General features: G+C 36.1%; 1 protein-coding gene across 1 annotated transcript; it reads left to right on the top strand.

Moving 5' to 3' along the window:
* The first annotated feature begins 7,134 nt into the window (after nucleotides 1-7,134).
* On the top strand, nucleotides 7,135-8,069 carry LOC101835462 (olfactory receptor 4C15-like). Its single transcript, XM_013120195.1, is given in 2 exon segments — nucleotides 7,135-7,327; nucleotides 7,330-8,069. Coding segments are annotated over 2 exon segments (933 nt in total).
* The last annotated feature ends 17,573 nt before the right edge of the window (nucleotides 8,070-25,642 follow it).

The following is a 25,642-nucleotide window of genomic DNA, read 5'->3' as shown; positions in this document are numbered from 1 at the left end:
TTGTACAAAACTTAAGTCCAAATGGATCAAAGATCTCAACATAAATCCAGCCACACTGAAACTTTTAGAAGAGAAAGTGGGAGATACTCTTCAACGAGTTGGTACAGGAGACCACTTCCTGAACCTAACATCAGTGGCACAGACACTGAGATCGACAATTAACAAATGGGACCTCCTGAAACTGAAAAGCTTCTGTAAGGCAAAGGACACAGTCAACAAAACAAAAAGGCAGACCATCGGATGGGAAAAGATATTCACTAACCCCATATCTGACAGAGGGCTAATCTCCAAAATTTACAAAGAACTCAAGAAGCAAGTATCCAAAACACCAAAGGATCCAATTAAAAGGTGGGGTACAGAACTAAATAGAAAATTCTCAATAGAGAAGGCTAAAATGGCCAAGAGACACTTAAGAAAGTGCTCAACATCCTTAGCAATCACGGAAATGCAAATCAAAACAACTTTGAAATACCATCTTACTCCTGTCAGAATGGCTAAATTCAAAAACACCGAAGACAATTTATGCTGGAGAGGATGTGGAGAGAGGGGAACACTCCTCTACTGCTGGTGAGATTGCCAACTCGTACAGCCATTTTGGGAATCAGTATGGAGATTCCTCAGGAAAATGGGAATCAATCTACCACAAGATCCAGCAATTCCACTCTCAGGCATATATCCAAAAGAGGCAAATTCATACAACAAGGGCATCTGCTCCACTATGTTCATAGCAGCATTATTTATAATAGACAGATCCTGGAAGCAACCTAGATGCCCTTCAACTGAAGAGTGGATAGAGAAAATATGGTACATTTACACAATGTAGTATTGCTCAGCAGAAAAAACAATGGAATCTTGAAATTCGCAGGTAAATGGATAGCACTGGAAGAAACCATCCTGAGGGAGGTAACTCAGTCACAAAAAGACAAACATGGTATGTACTCACTCATATATGGATTTTAGACATGGATCAGGATAGTGCCACTCTGTACTTCCACTGACAGAGAGTCTGAGAAACAGGAATGAACCTAAAATATATGCATGGTAACCAAGAGAAGAGGAATGTGGCAAGATCCTCTGAATAGATGGGGAACATGGCGAGGGGTGGGGGGAGTGGGATCTGGGAAGAAGAGAAGGGAGAAGAGGAAGAGAGAGTAGATCATGGGGGAACAGGAAGGTTGAGTGGGGGGTAGAATAGGGGGAAGATGGAATCATATGTTAGAAGACAGATAGGCACCAGTGTGACCTCTAGTGATCTAAATGGGTGACACCAATTGGAAAGCTAAGCAATAGTGGAGAGACCACCTCGAATGCCCATTCCTGATAATGAACTTGATGTCTACAACCATCCGGTAGCCTTCATCCAGTGACTGATGGAAGCAGAGGCAAACACCCACAGTTAAACACTGAACTGAACCCAAAGAACCCAGTGACACAGAGAGAGGAGAAATAAGCAAATTGCCAAAGATTAGGCTGGCAAAACCAGCAGAGACAGCTGATCTGAACAGGGGAGAGCTCTTGGACCACAGATCAACAGCTGGGAGGCCAGGGTGGGACTGATCCAGACCCCCTAAATGTGACAGTCAGTGAGGAGGCCTTGGCAACCTATGGGGCCCTGAGCAGTGGATCAGTGTTTATCCCTGGAATACAAACAGACATCATGTGTCCATAACACAAAGAGGGATGCTCTCTCAGTCTGGACTCTTAGGGAAGTGCCTGGACCCTACCCTGAGTAAAATGACAGACTCTAGGTATCCCCTATGTGGAAGGAATTGGCAATAGAGTGGGAGGTTAGGTGGGATGGTGGAGGGATGCGGGAGGAGGGGATGGAGAGGGAACTGGGATTGACATGTAAAACAAGCTATTTAAAATTAAAATAATAGTAATAAAAAATTAACATAAAAATAGAACCATGAAATAAATTGATTATAACATATTATTGCAAACAGGTTTATTTTTTGTATCACATCATGTTTTTTAAAATGAAACGTTTTCCTTTTAGTAGTTTAATTCGTAATATTTAGTTGTAAATTCTGGTAATGATGTGCCAGAAGAAAAGTGTGAGAGGTTGGGCAAATCAACCCTACTATGGATATGACAGAACTGTAATGGGAAAAATAGAACTCAAGGCAAGAGACCATAAGAGGCACACTGTATGCCAAGATTCATTCTTATTGTTACAGATCCTTTTGAGACAATCACAAGTTTATAGGTAAGTGAAGAAGCAGGATTCACAGGCTATTATGTTCAAGGTAATGTAAAACACAAGGTTACTTTTTCTTCAGGAAAACATCAGAGGTATGTCTTAAGTGTTCTTTAGAGATAGAGGAAGGCAGCAAGGATTCTTTTGTTCATTCTAACATGTTTTGTCACACTTCCTTTTTGGTAAGTATCAACATCGATTGTCCCTATGTCTGTGTCTCAGATTCATTATGTCCTTACATAACCTTAATTCAAACTCCAACAGAAATGAAATTATATTTTCCAGCCAAAAAGTAAATACTGAAAACCACTGAAATATTCATACTTACACTAGTCATCCTTAAATGGGACAGCTATATTAGACTCTTCCTAGATCCAGGGAATATCTTGGAAGATGAGACAGGAATAGCATAAGAACTTAAGGATGATGAAGCAGAGAAACACTGTCTCCAGAAAATGGAATGATCATTTCAGTCATGAAAAAAATAAGTACCTGTTCATGCTTCCACTGGCCTGGTACAAGTTCCATCATGCATAAGGAAAGAAGTCATGAACCCCAAGCCTCACTGAAGAGCTATTGACAATTAAATGTTCCTGGTTAAAGAATATCATTTCTTTAAGAATGTAGTCAAAGGAATTTTGCCTTTGAGACATCAAATAAGCTTTTATCCATCAACCTTAAAGCCAGTGGGTCAAAATCAACAGACTCATATATAGGTGAGGTACAGTTGGGAAGAAGAAAGCAGTAGCATAATTGGAATGGTCACAGGAAGTTGCACTGTGTAGTCAAGAGGAAATGAGTATCTTTATTTATATATATCCTTATATATTTATATATGAAATGTTTTTTCTGTAAAGAACAGTCATTGCTAGTGTTCACCAGAATAGTACATATTATCCTTATAGACTGATTGATGAATTCCTTGCAACAGATCACATTTCTAATTATGCTTGGTGAGTATGTGAGCATTTTACATAAATTCTGTACAAAGACATCACAATCTATTCAGTATACAAAGTTTCCTAATCCTGAAAGTGAAAATGTTTCATACAGAACCAGCCCTCAAATATTTAAAAGCTTTGGAAGGAAATGAAAATATTACAAACTCTCAAGCAAGTGAAAAAATCCACAAAGACATATTTCAGACACTGTTGGTGCCAGAAATTGTCCAAACCATAGGGGAGCTATGAGGAAGTCTCATAGGTAGATGACCTCTCAGGGAATACCTATTAACCTAGTTGCATTTAGGTAGTGGATTTGGTGACTTCATTTTTCTTTTAATATTAAATCCCATTGATTATGGCATGAAGGAAGGATTTGTGATTTCCTCTAACTTCACTGCGAGACCTGGATTTCTCTTTTATGGGCACAAAGAAAAGTTAGCTAAAACAGCATTTTGATCATCCTTCCATGAACTTATTTTAGTAGAAATCACAGGATGGCTTTAACTTCAGGATTATACAAAGTAAACTCAAGGTGAGAATCATAGGCACATTTCTGCATTTATAGAGATTCCTTTAAATTGTTATAAAACACTTTAATTTTGGATTTCTATAGTCAGGATAATATGTGTTAATACAATAATCGACTTTTTGATTTATAATTGTGTTTTTGAAAATTTCTATCAATTGTGGTGCATAGATTCCTTATCTTTTTATTTAATGGTTTTTCTATTTTGTATTACAATAATTTTAATTAGCTTGCTTCACTTGCTTCACATGTCAATCCCAGTTCCCTCTCTCTCCCCTCCTCCCGCACCTCCCACCATCTCCCCCAGCCTCCCACCCTATCCCTACTTCCTTCCACATAGGGGATATCTAGAGTCTGTCATTTCACTCATGGCAGGATCCAGGAACTCCCCTAAGAGTCCAGGCTGAGAGAGCATCCCTCCTTGTGTTATGGACACATGAAGTCCGTTTGCATGTCAGGGATAAACACTGATCTACTGCCCAGGGCCCCATAGTTTGCCCAGGGCTCCTCACTGACTCTCACACTCAGGGGTTCTGGATCAGTCCCATGCTGGCCTCCCAGCTGTCGGTCTGTGGTCCAAGAGCTCTCCCCTGTTCAGATCAGCTGTCTCTGCTGGTTTTGCCAGCCCATTCTTTGCCAATTTGCTCATCACTTCTCTCTCTCTGTCACTGGGTTCCATGGGTTAAGTTCAGTGTTTAGCTGTGGGTGTTCACCTCTGCTTCCATCAGTCACTGTATGAAGGCTCTCAATTGTGAGACCGGTAGTTCTAATGGCCTGGCTCCTGTCTTAAAATGACCTGAATAACCTAGATATCAAAGGAGAAATTTAAAAATTCTATTAGGAGGGAAACAGAATTCCCATGTATTACAGAATTTGTAGGACAAGTGAGTTGATTCATTTAAGGAAATCAGCAAAGCAACACTGAGGAGAAAATGGATTAGGAATCTGAAATGTAGTTATTGCACTGGAAGTTACTAGAAATTGCTTAGATACACATACAAATCAATTTTTATTTGTAGACAATAGTTTTAGATTAAAATGAGATTGATTTATGGAATTTAACATAAATGCTAAGTAAAAATTACATTTCAGCTCCAACTTACTATTTTTGGTTATAACAATATTTTGCTTGCATGAAATATATTTCAAAGCAGCTACATAGACTGACAATGTTTATATACTCTGATAGTTTTAAGTATATATGCATTTTGCATTAACAAAAACATTCTGTTATCTACAGATAGATTAATGCTGCAAATAGATTTTCTTTCTTCAATAAGTGGGAAGGGAATGGTAGGCTATATAGAGAATTGGCATAGGGAAGAAGATGCTTCAAGGTCATCATTCAAAGAAATGACTCAGTTACCAGTTTCTACAATGAGAGGTCCCTGAGCAAGAAAGGGGACAGCTATTTAATGTTAAAATTCTTGATATTGGAGACAAGAAAATTGTGGATAATTTTAGAATAAAGTAAGTACAGAATATGTAAGCAATTACATGAAAGTTTATACTTGAGATCTAAGAGTATTTGGTGGTGAGAGGGGTTGACTCAGCAATATGACCATCTATGGAAACCATATAATAGTATATGCATGCTACATATGATGCCATGAGTTCCACTTTTGATAATGTAAAAATTTGAATCCAACTTGAGTTGCATCATACTTTCTCAACACCTCATTAAGACTAAGAGCCACCTGTTTGTTTTTTGTGGACCCAAAACCTTGATGTCTGACAGTTCATCTCATGGCACATACCTCTTACACATAAAACTCTTTTCAGACTATTTGACAACAGAATGTCAGCAAGTTTTCTATCTACATAATGTTGTATTTTATCTATTTTTTTATGAGACAGTGTTTCTCTGTATTGTTTTGGAGGCTATCAGTCCAGCCCGGCCTCAAACTCACAGAGATCCGCCTGCCTCTGCCTCCTGAGTGCTGGGATTAAAGGCGTGCGCCACCACCACCCGGCTATTTTGTCTATTTTATAGTCTTTAATTTCTTTTGCTTTATCATTGTGTTTTTATACTGCATACAATAAAGTGTTATCATATATAACTCACATTTTCTTCCAACTCCTTGTATATCAACAGAAAAGACCTCCTTTCTACTTCATTTTTGTTGTGGTTGAACCTACTAAATCAGTTAGTGCTTCTCCTATGGGTATGGTCCCTTTCAATGGAGAATTGGAAAGCTACTACTGGTCATATCCTCAATAGAGTGATTTTCCCTCTCCGGGAACAATCCATTGTCAAATGTTGCAACTTCAGATGGTACATTTATTTACATTTAAAATTTGTTAGTTACTACTATGTGATCATCCTTAATATTTTCTTTTTTTCCATATAGACAAGTTTATAACTCTTTTACATTTTTTGAGACAGATTTTCTCTATGTAGCTTTGTAGACTAGACTGGCCTCTAACTCACAGAGATCTGCCTGCCTCTGCCTCCCAAGTACTCAGATTAAAGGCATGCACTATCACCACCCAGTGAAACATTATTCTTTTACTCATGTTGGTACATGCATATATATGTAGATATATGAAGTTACAAACACATATGTAAATAATCACAGAAAAACATTTGTGAAATGTGTTTCTGATGTACACATAAAAGAAGAAACCTATAAAATTTAAAGCTGTATCCACGTAGGAAAAAAGAAATTCAGGAGCTATAATATATACACAGCTGTTTTATGAAAATTTTCTATTGGAAAAGGTTTTCAATTGTATGAATTGTGACTAGAATTTTAAGGGCATGTTAATGTGAGTCTTATTTAGACATTTTCAGCTTGAGCCTTCCTTAATCTTTGGAGATATGAAGGTAAGTTATTTATCAGCATCTTTCATAGTAAATTCATTTGAATTTCACACCATACACCTTATATTTATTCAACCATTTTTCATTGTATCAATTGACAAATTAAGTCTCAAGATTAGAAATTACACTCAAAAATTTTTTTATCTTTTTCACCTCTCTTATTGTTACCTACTTTCATTTGTAGGTGATTGGTCCATTGGCTCCAGTTCCTTCATCATTTACCCTTTTGCCTTATCAAGCTTCCTCACTCACACATAAACAAATAATAAATTCTTTAACCACTATAAAGAGAAGTAGACTGTGGAAAAACCATCAGTACTCTGAAGTTCTCACTGAGATAAAATATCTCAATCATGATCCTCTTCAATCTAGCAAGTGATCATGCATCCTGAACCCTGTGTCTCTAAAGTCCCTAGGTTAATAATATTTTGTTTGTTTGAACTTAATATCTTTAATACGTTTTGCACATATAAATGAGCACTACTGAGTACTACGACATAATGTTGACAAGACAGTTGAGTACTGAGCATTTTTTCCATTATATCATTTCCTGATAGTAATATTAAAAATATATGAAGAAAATTTTTTTCACAACTGCAGGTTTATGAACACATTTACTTTGCAATTTTTCTCAAGAATCATGTTAAACCAGATCTGTGTCACTGAGTTCATACTCCTGGGACTTTCACAGAATCCCAAAATTGAGAAAACATTATTTGTTTTATTTTTGTTTTTCTACCTTGCAACCGTTGGGGGCAACATGATAATTGTGGTAACAATTGTATGTAGCCCCTCACTTTTTGTTACCCCCATGTACTTCTTTTTGTCTTTTCTATCTTTTTGGATGCATGCATTTCTTCTGTAATCACACCCAAGATGATTATAGACTTCTTCTATGAGAGGAAAACTATCTCCTTTGAATGTTGCATGACACAACTATTTGCAATCCACTTCTTTGCAGGGGCAGAAGTGATTGTCCTAGCAGCCATGGCCTATGACTGCTATGTGGCCATTTGCAAGCCCCTTCACTATTCTTCCATCATGAACAGGAGGGTGTGTGGCATTCTGGTGGGTACAGCATGGACAGGAGGCTTCTTGCATTCTATCATACAAATTATCTTCACTTTGCAACTGCCTTTCTGTGGACCCAATTCTATTGATCATTTCATATGTGACTTGTTCCCATTGCTAAAACTTGCCTGCACTGACACTCATATTTTTGTTGTTCTAGTGTTTGCCAACAGTGGGTCTATCTGCATCATTATTTTTTCCTTATTACTTGTGTCTTACAGTATCATCTTGTTCTCTCTGAGGTCTCACAGCTCTGAAGGGCAGCGCAAAGCTCTCTCCACCTGTGGATCCCACATTACGGTTGTGCTTTTGTTCTTTGTCCCGTGCATATTAATATATGCACGAAATACTTCTGCATTCTCTTTTGAGAAAAATGTGTTTATATTTGCTGATGTCCTGACTCCACTGCTCAATCCCATAGTTTACACATTCAGAAATAAAGAAATGAAGAATGCCATTCAGAAAATTTGGAAGAGATTGTTTAATATTTCCTGTAAAAATTAACTCATTTAATTTATAGGGATAATGAAATGGTTCAAATTTTTATAGAACTTGGTTTATGTTCCTGAGTACCTGAGTTCAAATCTTGATGTACACTTCCATCTTGACATGTCCTGGATATCAAATTAGTGGCAACACCAATTTAAGATTCTGTACTTCTAACTTTCATAGACACTCTTTCCCACACTGCCATCAAGTCCCACAACACTCATAAACCTGGATTATCTGGGAAGCTTGCTTGATCATCAGTTAGGCACTGTTATCTCAAGTACATTCTATACCCCTCATTCTCTGAACCACTGTGAATTTTAGCTCTGTCTCATCCCATAGAGGCCTCCTGGCTTTTCTGTGTCTCCTCACAGTGCCTCCGTGCTTACCAGCTCCTTCCATAAGCAGCCTGTTCATTAATCATCTAACTCCCTAGCACTTCCTGATTGTCCTTGCTTCTACCAGAATCCAACTTCCAATCAATGCCCACACCCAATAATTCAGGGATACAGATATTGTTAGTGTCTGATGTTTTGCATTTATTTGATAAATGTAATCGTATGTAGGTTATAATTCACGTCAATTTATTCTTCTGTGTTGGGAAACAAATGTGAAATTTACATAGAAAGAATATGCTATTTGTATCTTGAATTTGTAGACTATTGAAATTGTGATGCTTCTGGATACCATTATCCTTATATTTTCAAGAGTCATTTAAACTTTTCATTTCCTGTGGAGTTTCAATCAATATACACTGGGTATGAGTTAATGCTTAAAATTATACTCAATTACATGGTTGGGTATGTTCCCTTTCTGAAAGGATTTAACATGGAACTGCAAGTTTTGGGCTTTTTATTATTAAGTTGTAGACTCAATGTACAGTCCTTTTATATTAAACATACTTTCAAATCCTCTTACATTTGGCATGAAAGGAATAAATGTACTCTGATGTCTAGAATCTACATTTTCAGAATTTTTAAACTTTGATTCAAACTAGAAATACTGTCTCATACTTTAATTCCCCAACCAGATAAGGGAAGATTGCTGCAAGTTCTGGGCATGCCTGGGCTAAGGAAAGAGGCGGTTCTCAAAAAGAGCATAAAATTATAAATTCTCAAGATGAATTTTCTTAAAGAAGAGAAAACTTAAAATATTCCCAATAAAATAAAGAATAACTCATAGGTGTCCACTTGTACTATACCTATTTATAAAGTGCCTCATAGCTTAGCTAACACAAGACAAGACAAAGAAAAACCATGAATATGGTGACAGACACTTTGGATGGTTATGGTCAAAAAGTCTTCAATCACCTAGAAGACAAGCTTCCAGGCATACATGTGAGGGGTTTTCTTGATTAGGCTAGGTTCTAGAAAACCTAGTGGAACCCACACTTGAACAATTTGATTGATGTGGAAAGGTCCACCTGGCAAATAGGAGCTATTCTCTTGGCTTTTGTCATGAAGGCTACAAACATAAGAAAGTTAGCAAAGCACAGATATTCATTGCTCTGATTCCAAACTACAGATGCAGTGTGACCAACTTCCTCAACCACCTGATGTTATAAACACTAACCAACAACGGATTCCCCCAAGGAACATATTTTTCCTACATGAGAGTGCTGTGTCAGGAATTGTGTTACTGAAATGAATAACATAATTATACAAAATTTAGCATAAGGAATGAGGTTATTGTTTTAATAAACATAATCATAGGCTTTTAGAACTGATTTGTGGCTTTAATATCAAAGAGCTTGGTATGTTAAGTAGAAAATCCCAGAGACAGTGTTTCATGGGCCGCTCTGGTAGGAGTTTAGAAAATAAGAATACTAAGAAGGTATGGACAATGAAAGCTTCCATTATGAGATTTTAGAATCAATGAAAGACTCTACCAGTCATTAGAATGGGGCCATTAGAATGGTTTGTGATGGAGGAGTCTGGTTTCATTTTTGCTTCTGTCCTAAGAACTTGACTGAAATTGAATTTAATGGTAATTCATTTGGTGAGAAGAAACTTTAGGAAAGCAGAATATTTGGTCTATGGTTTGGCTCCTTTCTTACACTTGACCATGTCTACAATGAAGGTGAATGACAATATAAGCAGAAATGCTGGAAGCCATCCTGAGAGGTGGACATGTCCCAGCAGAGGATGTAGGGAGTAGCTGACAGATTGAGTGATCCAGTTCATGATGATGAGGAGAATCTTGAAGGCTAACAGACTAGCAATCAGAGTGCTTCTTTATTTATACTGATTTTAGTAAGCAGGGGTACATTCATGTTCTTCCAAAACATAGATCATATCATTTTTTTGGACATGTGTTTCAGTTCCTCTTGATCATTTTATAGTCATCATTGATAAACCAAAACAAAGGAGAATTAGCTTTTACAAACATTTTCCTTCAAGTTTTTACATGTTTGATAAAGTTATCATTTTTACTCATTAGCTCTATAACCCAATTTTTAAGAATCTAGATGCATATGACAGCTCTATCAAACAGCTTTTTCAAGTAGCTTTTCTGGCCTTATGACTTTTGCTATTCCCATCAGATATGGTTGTATCACAGAAATATATATATATATATATATATGTGTGAGTGTGTATCATATGTGTGTATATATATGTGATATTTATATATATTTATATTTATTTATTTATAACAAATAAATGATATATATGTCAGACCACTATATATAAATATATATAAATATATATATATATATATATATATATATACAAGTGGTTTGTTATGGAGAAAGAATTCCAGTAATTTAAGTTTTGAAGACTAGGTATGTGATGGAAAAAACAGTATGATTTTTAAAAATTAAACTCTATGCTGCACCCTAATAATACCAAGTATAATCCAAAAGCAATACCAAACCAAACAAGGGATATAACTTGTAAAATGTGAATTTACCCAAAAGTGAAAATCTAATATGAACTGAGGATGAAGCAAAGGGGCAAACAGAAGGAATTTAGTTCTCCCTGAAAGCTTCTGCCTGTGGAATGGGTTTTCCAGGATTAAAGCAAGACAGACAACAAAGTTGCAGTGAATGACACTTTAGGTTGACTACAGCTGAGGAAGAGTTGGCAACATTGTATTTGTGAGATTGGCTTTGTAGGAATGAAGCTATAAGACTGTGGAAGAGAGTTGTTCAAAGTTGTTCCATTATTTTTTAGAGAAGTTGAAGTTAAACCGTGTATGTCAGGGCTGGAATGCCTATAGTCACAGAAGGTGACTGCTTGAAGCTATAAAGGGGAAACATAAGATCCAATGAAAATCCAAAACTATCATGAATATCAGAGCCATAGGACATTCTTAAGATATCTCTCTGCAGAGACTGGAGCCAACTCATGGGAGAGGTTACCTGTTATTGGCAGCAGAAGTGAAGAGTGATGTATCAGATGATACATCACATGCTCTAGATGCTATACTACATGGATCTACAGGATTTGATATTTGCTCTTCTGAGCTCTCACTGTGCTTTATTCCTGCTATTCCTATGTTTTACCTCAGACATCACTTCTGGAATGGGAATGGTTATTCTATGACAGTGTGTGTGTGTGTGTGTGTGTAATTTTTAAATGACTTTAATTTCATAGAATCTCTATGTAAGAGCTCCTTTCTTCTGGCTACTGTTCATAGTCCCCAAAGTGCCATATTTTCTTCTGAAAGTGAAAAATCACCAAATTTCTCACTTATCTTTCATCAGTGAGTATCAGAATATGAAGCAGTTGAGTAAGGCATGTCCACTGAGTCAACAGTGACCTAAAAGTTTGTGGAATAATCAATAACCTTCAGATAAGACTTGAGATATTCTCAAATACACATAACTGACACTGTAAACTTGAACAAAAGCCTGTGGCTAGTGAAGTCACAGACTCTAGGGAACAATCATTTCTTTTCTTTTTAAGTATACAAGGGGTCAGATTGCCTCTTAAATGATCATATTTCACTGTGAGCTATTTAAACATAACTATGACAGAGAAGCTTCTTTATGATGTGAACAAAATTTAATGCAGAGATTTGTAATTCTTGAAAATATTGAGAATAAGTAAATCATCGATACTCATATCTCAAAGGGACAGCTACAATATTTTCTTCAAGCACCAAAAAGTATCTCAAAATAGAAGACAAAATTCAATGTAAGGCCTGGAGAATAATAAAATGTGGTATGTTACATTCTCTGGTGGATACGACAAGGTTATAGAACCAAGGAAAAAGAATTTATGAACCATGAATACCTGAATTAAAGTCGTGTAAGACTAAACCCTTCAACTTCATTGTTAAAAGGTGGGTTCATGAGGCCCAGCCACATCCTAAGTAGCTATGGACTGATAAAGTTGGCAAGGCATATCATTTTTTTCAGGTGTGTAGGCATAGGTGATTTCATGGTATACTGAGTAACCACCTATCTGTGCTCAAATGTGTAAGTATTAATTCAGTAACTAAAAGAAAAAATAAAATAAAAACTAAAATAAAAATAAAATAAAATAAAGTGAGAAGGGGATCTAGAAAATAAAGAGAGGAGAAGGAATCATTATGGATGGTCACGATGCTTATAATACATTGAATACATTGTATTCAAAATTAAAAGATAAAGAAATAATCTTACATGAAATAAATATTACTATCAATATGCCTATCTCATTTTATACATAAAATTCTTTTCTTTAATGAACAGACCTTGATAACATTTTCCAAACTGTATATTTTCTTATTCATTGAAGATTGCTTTTGACAGAAAGTATTTTATTTAAATTCTGCACAGATGCTGCATTCCATCTATTATAAAATAGTGTACTATTTATTAACATGATGACATACAAAAGCATTTATCTATATAAAGAGGTACAGATAAGCATATGATATGCTTATAAAATAGTGAGTTATTAGGAAACCAGAAGATGCAGGTAAAGAAGGCCCCACATCCCAGCATGCCTTCCAGTGACTAGGGACAAGCACAGAGCTTCAAATCCTGGCAGGAGCACCCCAGATCCCAAGTCTTCTCTTCCACCAAAGGGATAATGGGACCAGGCAGGAGGCTAAGCACCCCAGATTCCTGGTCTTCTTCTCCACCAAGGATACCAGAACTAGGAAGAGAAATAGAAGAGCAAGCAGATTATTGGACTTGCTAACACCCACCGAAAAGGAACTCTGGTCCCTTAACCACCAAACTAGTAAGGGACTCTCTCTGCACCCACTAAAAGAAGAGATGGGAAAGAGACAATAAAAATACACACTCAGCAACAAACAAATATGACACTGCCAGATTCTAGAGACACCACACTTGCAAGACTCCAACATTCCAATGCAAATGAAATAGAAGAGAATGACCTTTAAAACAACTTCATGAAAATGATAGAGGCTCTAAAAGAGGATATAAGAAAATCCCTCAAAGCAATGGACAAAAAAACAAACCAAAAAATGCAAGAAATGGAATAAAAAACAAAGCAAAAATGCAAGAAATGGTAGAAAAATCGAACGAAAAAAGGCAGGAAATGGAAGAAAAATCAAACCCAAAAATGGAAGAAGTGGAAGAAAAAACAACCCAAAAAATTCATAAAATGAAACAAATGGATGAAAAGATAAACTGCAAATTGCAAGAAACAATTCAAACCGTGCAAGGGTTGAAAACTGAAATAGAGACATTAAAAAAACACAATCTGAAGAAAGGCAGAAAATAGAAAAGCTGGACAGTCAGGCATTACCAATACAAGCATTACCAACAGAATAGAAGAGATGGAAGAGAGAATCTCAAGTGTTGAAGATACACTAGAAATGGATTTATCAACCAAAGAAAACCTTAAATCCAGCAAATCCTTAACACAAAACATCCAGGAATTATGGGACACCATGAAAAGACCAAACCTAAGAATAATAGGTATAGAAGAAGGAGAAGAAATCCACCTCAAAGGGGCAGAAGGCATATTCAACAAAATCATAGAAGAAAACTTTCCCAACCTTAAGAAAGACATGCCAATGAAGGTACAAGAAGCCTACAGAACACCAAATAGAGTGGACCACAAAAAAAATCCCCTTGCCACATAATAATCGAGACCCCAAACATACAGAATAAAGAAAGAATATTAAGAGCAGCTAAGGAAAAAAGTCAAGTAACATATAAAGGCAGACCTATCAGAATTACACCTGATTTTTCCATGGGAACTCTGAAAGCCAGAAGGTCCTGGATAGATATTCTACCTACACTAAGAGACCATGGGTGCCAGCCCAGACAACTATACCCGGCAAAGCTCTCAATCACTATAGACGGAGAAAACAAGATATTCCATGACAAAACTAGATTCAAGCAATATGTGTCCACTAACCCAGCCCTACAGAAAATTTTGGAAGGAAAACTCCAACCCAAGGAAGCTAACTACAACCAGAAAAACATAAGCATTAGAGAATCCCTCTCTACCAACAGCCAAAAGAACAAAGGGGTGAAATTCCACCCATAATTCCACCAACAACAACCATCGCAAATTGAAGAAGGATGAGCAATCAATGGTCATTAATATCCCTCAATATTAACAGCCTTAACTCACCCATAAAAAGACACAGACTAGCAGAATGGATTCGAAGACAGAACCCTTCCTTCTTCTGCATACAAGAAACACACCTCACCCTCAAAGACAGACATTACCTGAGAGTTAAAGGTTGGGAAAAAATTTTTCAATCAAATGGACCCAAGAAACAAGCAGGGGTAGCAATCCTAATATCTAACAAACTAGACTTTAAAATAAAATCAATCAAAAGAGATGAAGGAGGTCATTACATACTCATCACAGGTGAAACCCACCAAGATGAAGTATCTATCCTGAACATCTATGCCCCAAATACAAAGGCATCCACATTCGTTAAAGAAATATTATTAGAACTTAAATCTCAACTAAAGCCCCACACAGTTATAGTGGGAGATTTCAACACGCCACTCTCACCACTAGACAGGAATACCAGACAGAAACTCAACAAAGAAGCAAAGGGTCTAATAGAAGTAATGACCCAACTGGGATTAACAGTTATCTATAGAACATTTCATCCACATAAAAAAGAATATACCTTCTTCTCACCACCACATGGAACCTTCTCAAAAATCGACCACATACTTGGCAACATATCAAACCTCAGCAGCTACAAAAAAAAAATTGGAATAACTCCATGCATCTTATCAGACCACCATGCCTTAAAATTAGAATTCAACAACAACACAAACTGCAGAAAACCTACAAACTCATGGAAATTGAATAATGCTCAACTGCACCATCCCTGGGTCAAAGAGGAAATAAAAAAAGAAATTAAAGACTTCCTCGAATTCAATGAGAATGAAGACACAACATACCCAAACCTATGGGACACTTTGAAAGCAGTGCTACGGGGGATGTTCATAGCACTAAGTGCTCACATGAAGAAACAGGAAAACAGTTATACCAGAAGAATTAACATCACAGCTAAAAGCTCTAGAACACAAAGAAGCAAACTCCCCCAGGAGGAGTAGACGCCAGGAAATAATCAAATTGAGGGCTGAAATCAACAAAGTAGAAACCAGGAAAACAATACAAAGAATCAATGCAACGAAGACTTGGTTCTTTGAGAAAATCAACAAGATAGACAAACCTTTGTCCAAACTTACCAAACAGCAGAGAGTGAACATGCAAATTAACAAAATCAGAAATGAAAAGGGGGACATAACAACAGACTCTGAGGAAATCCAGAGAATCATTAGGTCATACTTTGAAAACCTGTACTCCACAAAATTCGAAAATTTAAAGGAAATGGATGACTTCCTGGACAGCTATCATTTGCCAAAACTAAATCAAGAACAGATAAGCAATTTAAATAGACCTGTAACCCCTATGGAAATAGAAGCTGTCATCAAAAGTCTCCCAACCAAAAAAAAGTCCAGGTCCAGATGGCCTCAGTGCAGAATTCTACCACAAATTCAAAGAACAGCTTATACCAATTCTTCTCAAAGTGTTCCACACAATAGAAGCAGAAGGGTCTTTGCCAAACTCTTTCTATGAGGCTTCAATAACCTTGATCCCCAAGCCACACAAAGATACAACCAAGAAAGAGAACTTCAGACCAATATCCCTCATGAACATTGATGCAAAAATACTCAATAAAATACTGGCAAATCGGATCCAAGAACACATCAAAACAATCATTCACCCCGATCAAGTAGGTTTCATCCCAGGGATGCAGGGATGGTTCAACATACGAAAATCCATCAATGTAATCCACCATATAAACAAGCTGAAAAACAAAAATCACATGATCATCTCACTAGATGCTGAAAAAGCCTTTGCAAAGTCCAACACCCCTTCATGATAAAGGTCTTGGAGAGATCTGGGATAACAGGGACATACTTAAACATAATAAAAGCCATATACAGTAAACCAACAGCCAACATCAAACTAAATGGACAGAAACTCAACGCAATTCCTCTAAAATCAGGAACAAAACAAGGCTGTCCACTCTCTCCATACCTTTTCAACATGGTACTTGAAGTTCTAGCTATTGCCATACGACAACAAAGGGGTATCAAGGGGATACAAATTGGGAAGGAAGAGGTCAAACTTTCACTGTTTGCAGACGATATGATAGTTTACATCAATGACCCAAAGAACTCTACCAGGGAACGCTTACAGCTGATTAACACCTTCAGCAAAGTGGCAGGCTACAAGATCAACTCAAGAAAGTCAGTAGCCCTATTATATACAGATGATAAAAGGGCTGAAAAAGAAATCAGAGAAACATCACCCTTTACAATTGCCACAAACAACATAAAATACCTTGGGGTAACGCTAACCAAACAACTGAAAGACCTGTATCGTAAGAACTTTGAATCTCTAAAGAAAGAAATTAAAGAAGCCCTCAGAAAATGGAAAGATCTCCCATGCTCTTGGATAGGCAGGATCAATGTAGTAAAAATGGCAATCCTGCCAAAAGCAATCTACAGATTCAATGCTATCCCCATTAAAATCCCAGCACAATTCTTCACAGACCTTGAAAGAACAATAATCAATTTTGTATGGAAAAACAAAAGACCCAGGATAGCCAAAACAACCCTGTTCAACAAGGCAACGTCCAGAAGCATCACCATCCCTGACCTCAAGCTCTATTATAGAGCTATAGTCCTGAAAACAACTTGGTATTGGCACAAAAATAGACAGGTAGACCAATGGAATCGAATTGAAAATCCGGGTATTAACCCACACACGTACGAACATCTGATCTTTGACAAAGAAGCTAAAAATATACAATGGAATAAAGAAAGCATCTTCAACAAATGGTGCTGGCATAATTGGAGACTGGCATGTAGAAGAATGCGGATCGATCCATGTTTATCGCCATGCACAAAACTTAAGTCCAAATGGATCAAAGACCTCAACATAAATCCAGCCACACTGAACCTCATAGAAGAGAGAGTGGGTGGTACCCTTGAACGAATTGGTACAGGAGACAGCTTCCTGAACATAACACCAATAGCACAGACAGTGAGATCAACAATTAATAAATGGGACCTACTGAAACTGAGAAGCTTCTGTAAGGCAAAGGACACAGTCAGCAAGACAAAAAGGCAGCCCACAGAATGGGAAAAAATATTCACTAATCCCACATCTGACAGAGGGTTGACCTCCAAAATTTACAAAGAACTCAAGAAGCAAGTCTCCAAAACAGCAAAGGACCCAATTAAAAAGTGGGCTGCAGAACTAAATAGAGAGTTTTCAATAGAGGAGTCTAAAATGGCTGAGAGGCACTTGAGAAAGTGCTCAACATCCTTAGCCATCCGGGAAATGCAAATCAAAACAACACTGAGATACCATCTCACTCCTGTCAGAATGGCTAAAATCAAAAACACCAATGACAATTTATGCTGGAGAGGATGTGGTGAAAGGGGGACACTCCTCCATTGCTGGTGGGAGTGCCAACTGGTTCAGCCACTTTGGAAAGCAGTATGGAGATTCCTCAGAAAAATGGGAATAAACCTACCACAAGACCCAGCAACTCCACTCTTAGGCATATACCCAAAAGATGCCCATTTATACAACAAAGATGTCTGTTCCACTATGTTCATAGCAGCTTTATTTGTAATAGCCAGAACTTGGAAGCAACCTAGATGTCCCTCACCCGAAGAGTGGATAGAGAAAATGTGGTACATCTACACAATGGAGTACTATTCAGCAGAAAAAAATAATGGAATCATGAGATTCGCAGGCAAATGGATGACACTAGAAGAAACCATCCTGAGTGAGGTAACCCAGTCACAAAAAGAGAAACATGGCATGTACTCTCTCATATATGGATTTTAGACATAGATCTGGGGAGTGCCAGCCTACAATCCTATGGCCAGACAGTCTGGGAAACAGAAACTACATTTAGTGGCTGGTTAAGTACTGAGCTGAACTCAAGAAAGCCAGTATCAGAGAGGGAGGACTGATGATCAAAGGGATTAAGACTGGGCTGGTTTAACCCCCAGAAACAGCTGACCAGACAAAGGTTAACTCTTGAATCCCAGGCATCAGCCTGGGAATCCAGCATGGGACTGATCAAGACCCCCTGAATCTGGGTGTCAGTGAGGAGGCCTAGGTAATCTATTGAGCCTTGGGCAGCAGATCAGTACCATCCCAAGTATACACATGGACTTTGGACTTCCATAGAACAATGTGAGGTGCACTCTCACCCTGAACTCTTGGGGAAGGGTCTAGGCCCTGCCCTATATGAAATGACAGACTTTGGACACCCCCATGGAGGGCCTCACCCTCCCTGGGGGAACGAGGGGACAACGGGGGGGGGGATGGGGGAGGGCACAGGAGGAGGGGAGGGAAAGGGAGAGGGACCTGGAACTGACTTGTGAAGCAACCTTGTTTCTTATCTAAATTTACAAAAAAAGAATAAAAAAAAGAAAAGAAAAGTGTCTAATAGAAGTAATGACCCAACGGGGATTAACAAACATCTTGAGAACATTTCATCCACATAAAAAAGAATATAACTTCTTCTCACCACAACATTGAACCTTCTCAAAAATCAACCACGTACTTGTCAACATATTAAACATCAGCAGCTTAAGAAAATTGGAATTACTCAATGCATCGTAGTCATAGTACCATGAGTTAAAATAAGAATTCAATAACACAAATTGCAGAAACCCTACAAACTGATGGAAATTGAAGAATATACAACTGCACCATTCCTTGGTCAAAGAAGCAATAAAAAGTAATTAAAGTCTTCCTAGAATTGAATGAGAATGAAGACACAACATACCCAAACCTATGGGATACTTTGAAAGTAGTGCTACGGGGGAAGTTCATAGCACTAATTGACCACATGAAGAAACTGAAGAATAGTTGCACTAGAGAATTAACAGCACGGCTATAAGCTCTAGAACACAAAGAAGCAAACTCCCCCAGGAGGAGTAGATGCCAGGAAATAATCAAATTGAGGGCTGAAATCAATAAAGTAGAAACTAGGAAAACAATACAAAGAATCAATGCAACGAAGTGTTGGTTCTTTGAGAAAATCAACAAGATAGACCAACCTTTGTCCAAACTTACCAAACAGCAGAGCGTGGACATGCAAATTAACAAAATCAGAAATGAAAATGGGGACATAAAGGCAGACTCTTAGGAAATTCAGAGAATCATCAGGTCATACTTTGAAACTCTGTATTCCACAAAATTCGAAAATTTAAAGGAAATGGATGACTTCATAGATAGCTATCACTTGCCAAAATTAAATCAAAAACAGATAAGCAATTTAAATAGACCTAATATCCCTATGGAAATAGAAGCAGTCATTAAAGGTCTCCCCACCAAAAAAAGCCCAGGTCCAGATGGCCTCAGTGCAGAATTCTACCAGAAATTCAAAGAACAGCTGATATCAATTATTCTCAATGTTTTCCAAGCAATAGAAGCAGAAGGGTCTTTGCCAAACACTTTCTACGAGGCTTCAATAACATTGATTCCCAAGCCACACAAAGACAATGAGAGATGCACTCTCACCCTGAACTCTTGGAGGAGGGTCTAGTCCCTGCTCTAGATGAAATGACAGACTATGGACTCCCCCATGGAGGACCCATCTCTCACTGGAGAAATGAGGAGATATTTGGGGGTTTGTTGGAGAGTACAGTAGGATGGGAGGGAAACGGAGAAGGACCTGGTATTGACATGTGAAGCAACCTTGTTTCTAATTTAAATTTAAAAATTATATATATATATAACATATATGTAACTAGTAAATTTTGTATAGGCAAAAAAAAGCATTTAACTATGATAATAATTCCAAAATTGAATACAAATGCAACATAGTTTTGGGTGTTCATAGAAGAACTATAGATACGCAATTAATTGCAAAGGCATATATATGGTGTGTTAGATTCTCATGGGAGCAGAAATTATACAAACCTGGGGGGACTAAGAATTAGTTCCACAGACTCATGATGTTTCAGGGAAACATTTTTAAATTTGAGACGCAGTCAAGCTGGATTTTTGTATCCTTTAGTTTTGTTTTATTCACCTACCATGATGAATACAGACTCAAGAAGCAGAGGTAAAATCCTCCAATTTCATTGCCCAAGATGCTGTTCTGCTTTCCCTTAGATGTGGAAGGAGGAACTAAAGGGAAGCAGAGAATCTTTCTCACCAGTGAATGAAGTTTGGCGACACTTAATAAAGTAAGGATAGGTATCTCAGAAGTGTTCACACATTGATAAATGATGAGGCTTATAAGACACTTTATTTTTCATTTTCAGGGATACTTTTTAAATTGTGATAACATTTAACATTTAGTATAACTATGACCCATTCACTTCATAACTATTCTTGAAAGTAGCAAAAACACTCGTGCTTGGGTTGTTTACTTTTATAGAGATGGTATGACTAAGGTGTGGTTTAGAATTAAATGAAGCACAAATGAGGAGATGGTGGATTAGCACTTTACAATGAATAATTGTTAAAGTCTCCACAGGGCTGAAGTATCTTTTGTTATAGTAGAAACTCCCTCTCTGCCGCCCTCCCTTCCACCCTCATCCCTTTACTTCTTCCATCTTTTCTTTGTTTACATCCTTCCTCCTGCCCAAGGAAGTTCTATGTATTTCATTCTGAATATGTATTTCTCAAGTTTACTATGACTAGATATATATTTGGAACCAAATAATTTAGAAATACATCACAGTCCTTCTTTCATCTCTCCAAAATTTTTTTATTTTTCTAAATATATGTGAATTCATGTATTAATAAATTCATAAATATAACATTTGGGTTTAAAGTTGGTGAGATTTTAGGTTTCTTTAAGAATGCTCGTGCTGAAACATAGTAAATGAAACACACCTATATATTCTATAGTCAATGATAGTGAATACAGATGCTCTGTTTTAATGAATACAGACAAACACATAGCACAGGGAAGACACTAATGCTCAGAAACTGTGGCTCAAGTCACAGAATAAATTCTGATTTAATCTTGTCCACCTTATTTCCCCTAAACTTTAGAACCCTCTTCTAACATGTTTACAAAAGAAACTAAGTGAAATTTTGAACCACTTCAGTGCTAATATCTTGGACTCATCTCTCCTGAATGTAAACTAAATCATCAACATATCATTCATCTAGTAAGAATGAAATAAAAGAGAGAAAATTCATTTAATTTTGATTTCAGAAACTCTAAGACAAGACAAATTGAGATATTTAAGAACAACAAGAGAGCAACAGTTGGTGAGAGAAAAAGATTCTGAAGAGATTGTGGAAAGAAATTTTCTTATAAAATGAACCTTTTCCTGGTAAATGATAATCTTAGATAAAATGATGTTATAAAATTTAATATATGGGACAGTTAAAAGATATTATATAATTTATTATTTAGATTATAATTTATTATTATTTTAATAACTGTATATTTGTATGCATTATATTTTAAAGCAATTGTGTATATTGATGCATGCTGCTCATCCTTCTGATAGCTTTGAGAGCTATATCATGTCACAATTAGTAAAGACATCCTATTATCTGTAGGCAAATTGGTGCAATAACTAACTTTGCTCCTAAAATGAATGTGAAGAATATAATGGGCAAAAACAATGGTGGATCTAGGGTCATCCCATGGTCACGTTGCAAGGACACCCTCAGGAGACAGTGGCTATGATTTCTGCTGTGCGCACATAGCTGAATCAGGAACATATCACTCACTTTTAAATATATGCCTGTTTGAGCAAAGAGGTAATGAAATAGTTAAGGAAAAATATATAGAAAAAGGGTTGGTTCCTATATGAGAATATGGATTTGAAACCAAAGAGCACTGGAAGTGTGAAAGGTCTACCATGTCGTCATTCATAGAAAGATGATAACAAATCAAAATAATCAATGTGAGGTAACTTAAGTGAGCTCATTTTTTTCCATGTTTGGCAATCTGGTGAATGGGCTGCAAGCTTCAACTCTTTTCAGAATTTAAAGGAAATCTGATTTAGTGGTTTTTGACCTTGGTGTTTAATTTTAAATGTTTTTCTAAAATCACATGTTTATTACAAATAAAGTCTATACTTTTAGGTCTTCGTCTGTATTATAGAATATATTTTAAATATTTATAAATTAGCTTTTACCTTTCTGCTTAACTGTTAAATTTCCTCATGTCTGATGTATTCTTATTTTTAGTATATTTATAGTATCATGTGATAGTTATTTGTTTTATTTTTGTTTTGTGGGGGGAGATACTAATTTGTAATGGTCTTGTTTACATATCATATTCTCTGTGGATATTCTAGTTATTTCTCATCTTCCAAAATTATGATACTATATTATATTCTGTCGTAAAATTCCCTCATCTTACTTTTATAATAAGTTTTGGTGCTAGAGTGCTACCTCAAATTTATGAACATGCTTAGGTTTTTACTGTTATTTTCTAAGGTTTGTTTGAAAGCATTTCATGGCTGAAGCAGTGTCATTGTAATTGTAAATGACCATAATAAGGTATTTTTCTTTTGAATTTTTCTACTTTTTATCTCAGTTTAGATGTGCATATATTGTTTAAATAATGTGGGCCTCACTATAAGTTCCTTTTGAAATATTGTTTGCAGAATATTAGGATTAAAAACTATGGGTTTTCCTGACTGTGCTTGCATAAATTTATAATCCCAGGATTTGGAGGTGAAGGCAGGACTATCAAGAGTTCAAAGTCATCCTAGTCTACATTGTGTGTTTGAGTCCAATCTTGACTACATTAGATCTTGATGACTCCCTCTAAAATAAGAACTAACCACTTGGTTTTCATGAATCACAAATCTTGAGGTATAGTAGTGTAAATTTGCAAAATTCACTATTAAAAAAAAGATGTTGTGTTATCTACTTTAAAATATATTTTTGAGAAGTTCATGGGTATAAATAGTGTTTTATATTTAATATTTATTCACTCTAATTTTAGATTAACAAAAGGAGAGTAGAACCATAGACTCCAAAATATCAGGGACAAATATTTACTTCATATTGCCATACTGCTTAACTGTGCATGCCTTTGACAAGATAATGAAATATATACAGAAATTTTGTCTCATCCAAATGACAGATTCTATTCATATTTAGATTTATTTTCAATATTGTCCTTCTTATGTCATATATTTAAATTTAGGCTACTTCTGTGCTTAGATCAGTTATTTTCTGTATTATATCAAATCATAACCATTTGATCATAAATCATGATTACAGCATAGTCTCCAGTATGCCTATTTTAACACAAATGTTGGAAGTTGCTTTACTATAAAAATGATGATATCATTTTGTTGGTGTAAATAGGCATCCCAGCTAGAATATCAAGAGATTTATTTAAGCTTAAAATTAATGTTTGGTTTTGTTTTATTTGGGGTTTCTCATTCATTTTGATTTTCTTCATCCAAATAGACTGTCTGAGTCAGAACTCACTATGAATTAGTTTGAAAGCCTTAATATGTTTATGAGAGTTCAGAGGTATATCTTCTCTGATATAACTGTGAGATAAAATCTCACAGAGAACTTTGAATTTCATCAGATCTTACAATCTTTCTGCCTTCTAGGCCTCCTCAACAGGAGAGAAATCATGCTGGGTAACAGAACCAAGCCAACTATTTGGGGATTTTAGAGGAGATTCTACAACCACCACTTTTCTAACTGCATTCCTAATATTTGTCCTTACGCCCATAGATCAGTAGAGTTCTCATCCTTAATCAAGGAAATGTCTCCTTGAAACAGATGAAGACCTTAACAGAAAATTATACATATTATGAAGCTGATATTATCTGGAGAAAACGAATGCAAGCACTAGAATATTTACATAGACAATTCATGGAATATTTCCATGGGTAAAGCAGCTGGCATTAATAATTAATCATGTACTGGCAATTAGCATGAGTAACATTTTAATATTTTAAATTTTAACTTTAACACCATAATCTTTGGAGAAGTACAGGTAAGCTGTTTATGAACATGTCTTATACCAAGTTCATATAAATTTAAATCCATTTATCTCAGAGAATTATGTTTTCTTGGGAAGGTTGTATTGTATTAATAATTGCAAATAATTGAGTCTCAAGGGCCTAAATTATAATCAACAAGTATTTTTCTTCTTCAGCTATGTGTTACTACTAGTTTTCACATGAAAGTGATTGATTGATCAACTGATTTTGATTATTAATTATTTTCTCTCTTGGCTTAATCAAAATAACTCATTAGCACATGAACCAATTAATAAGATTCATTAAATTTCATTGAAAGTGGACGGTAGTAATGACTCTGAAGTTCTCACTGAGAAAATAAAGTCCCATCATCAATCTGCTAAGATTGTTTCTGGAGATCTCATATATTCAAGTCAATGTCTTCAAAAACCACAGGTTATTCATCTTTTGTTTGCTTGATCTCTACCTCTTTATTTTAACTTTATTATAATGAAACAGAATCAATCACCTTTACCTCAAACTATTGATTGACAAGGAGTCTTAAGTAGTAGGTTTTTTTTGTTAGTTTGTCTTTGTTACTGTTTTCATACTAATTTTATTTAGTTATCATGACAGCAACATAGTTAAAAAACTGCTCACATTTTAAAGTTCAGTTAAAAGAAAATTTTCACCATGTTCAACTGATGCATCTTGTGTAGTGCTGTGCATTTCTCAAAGAAATTTTTGTTCCAGGATGAATAGATTAATTCATTTGAAGTTCCAATATATTTTGTCCACTTAAACTTTCTAAGTATCCAGGATTTTCAGTTGCTCCCAAAGTATATTTTGCCGCTTTATTGATATCATAGTTTAGACTGCTTACCAATTAATCATCACAAACTGTTTATACTGCAGTTGTCAAACATAATTAGAAAACCTGACCTATGGTAATATCTAGAAAATAATTTCAAATTTCTCTTTGTTGTTTTACTCCAAGAATTCCCTATAGATTAATAAAATTTAACCATAAAAATTGAAACTATTACTCATCTGTAGCACAGGGAAATATTTAAATTGCCAGTATTCAAAATTGTAACTATTTTAAGGCTTTTAAAATTTTATCTCTACCACAATTCTAAGTACTATAAAATGATATTGTTCCAAAATTTCTAATAAGTTCTCATTATTTCAGATTTCA

The sequence above is a fragment of the Mesocricetus auratus genome, unplaced genomic scaffold (assembly GCF_017639785.1).
Source record: "Mesocricetus auratus isolate SY011 unplaced genomic scaffold, BCM_Maur_2.0 Super-Scaffold_100004, whole genome shotgun sequence".
Lineage (NCBI taxonomy): Eukaryota > Metazoa > Chordata > Mammalia > Rodentia > Cricetidae > Mesocricetus > Mesocricetus auratus.
The sequence above is the reverse complement of the archived record's forward strand: the minus strand, read 5'-3'. Positions and strand labels throughout refer to the sequence as shown.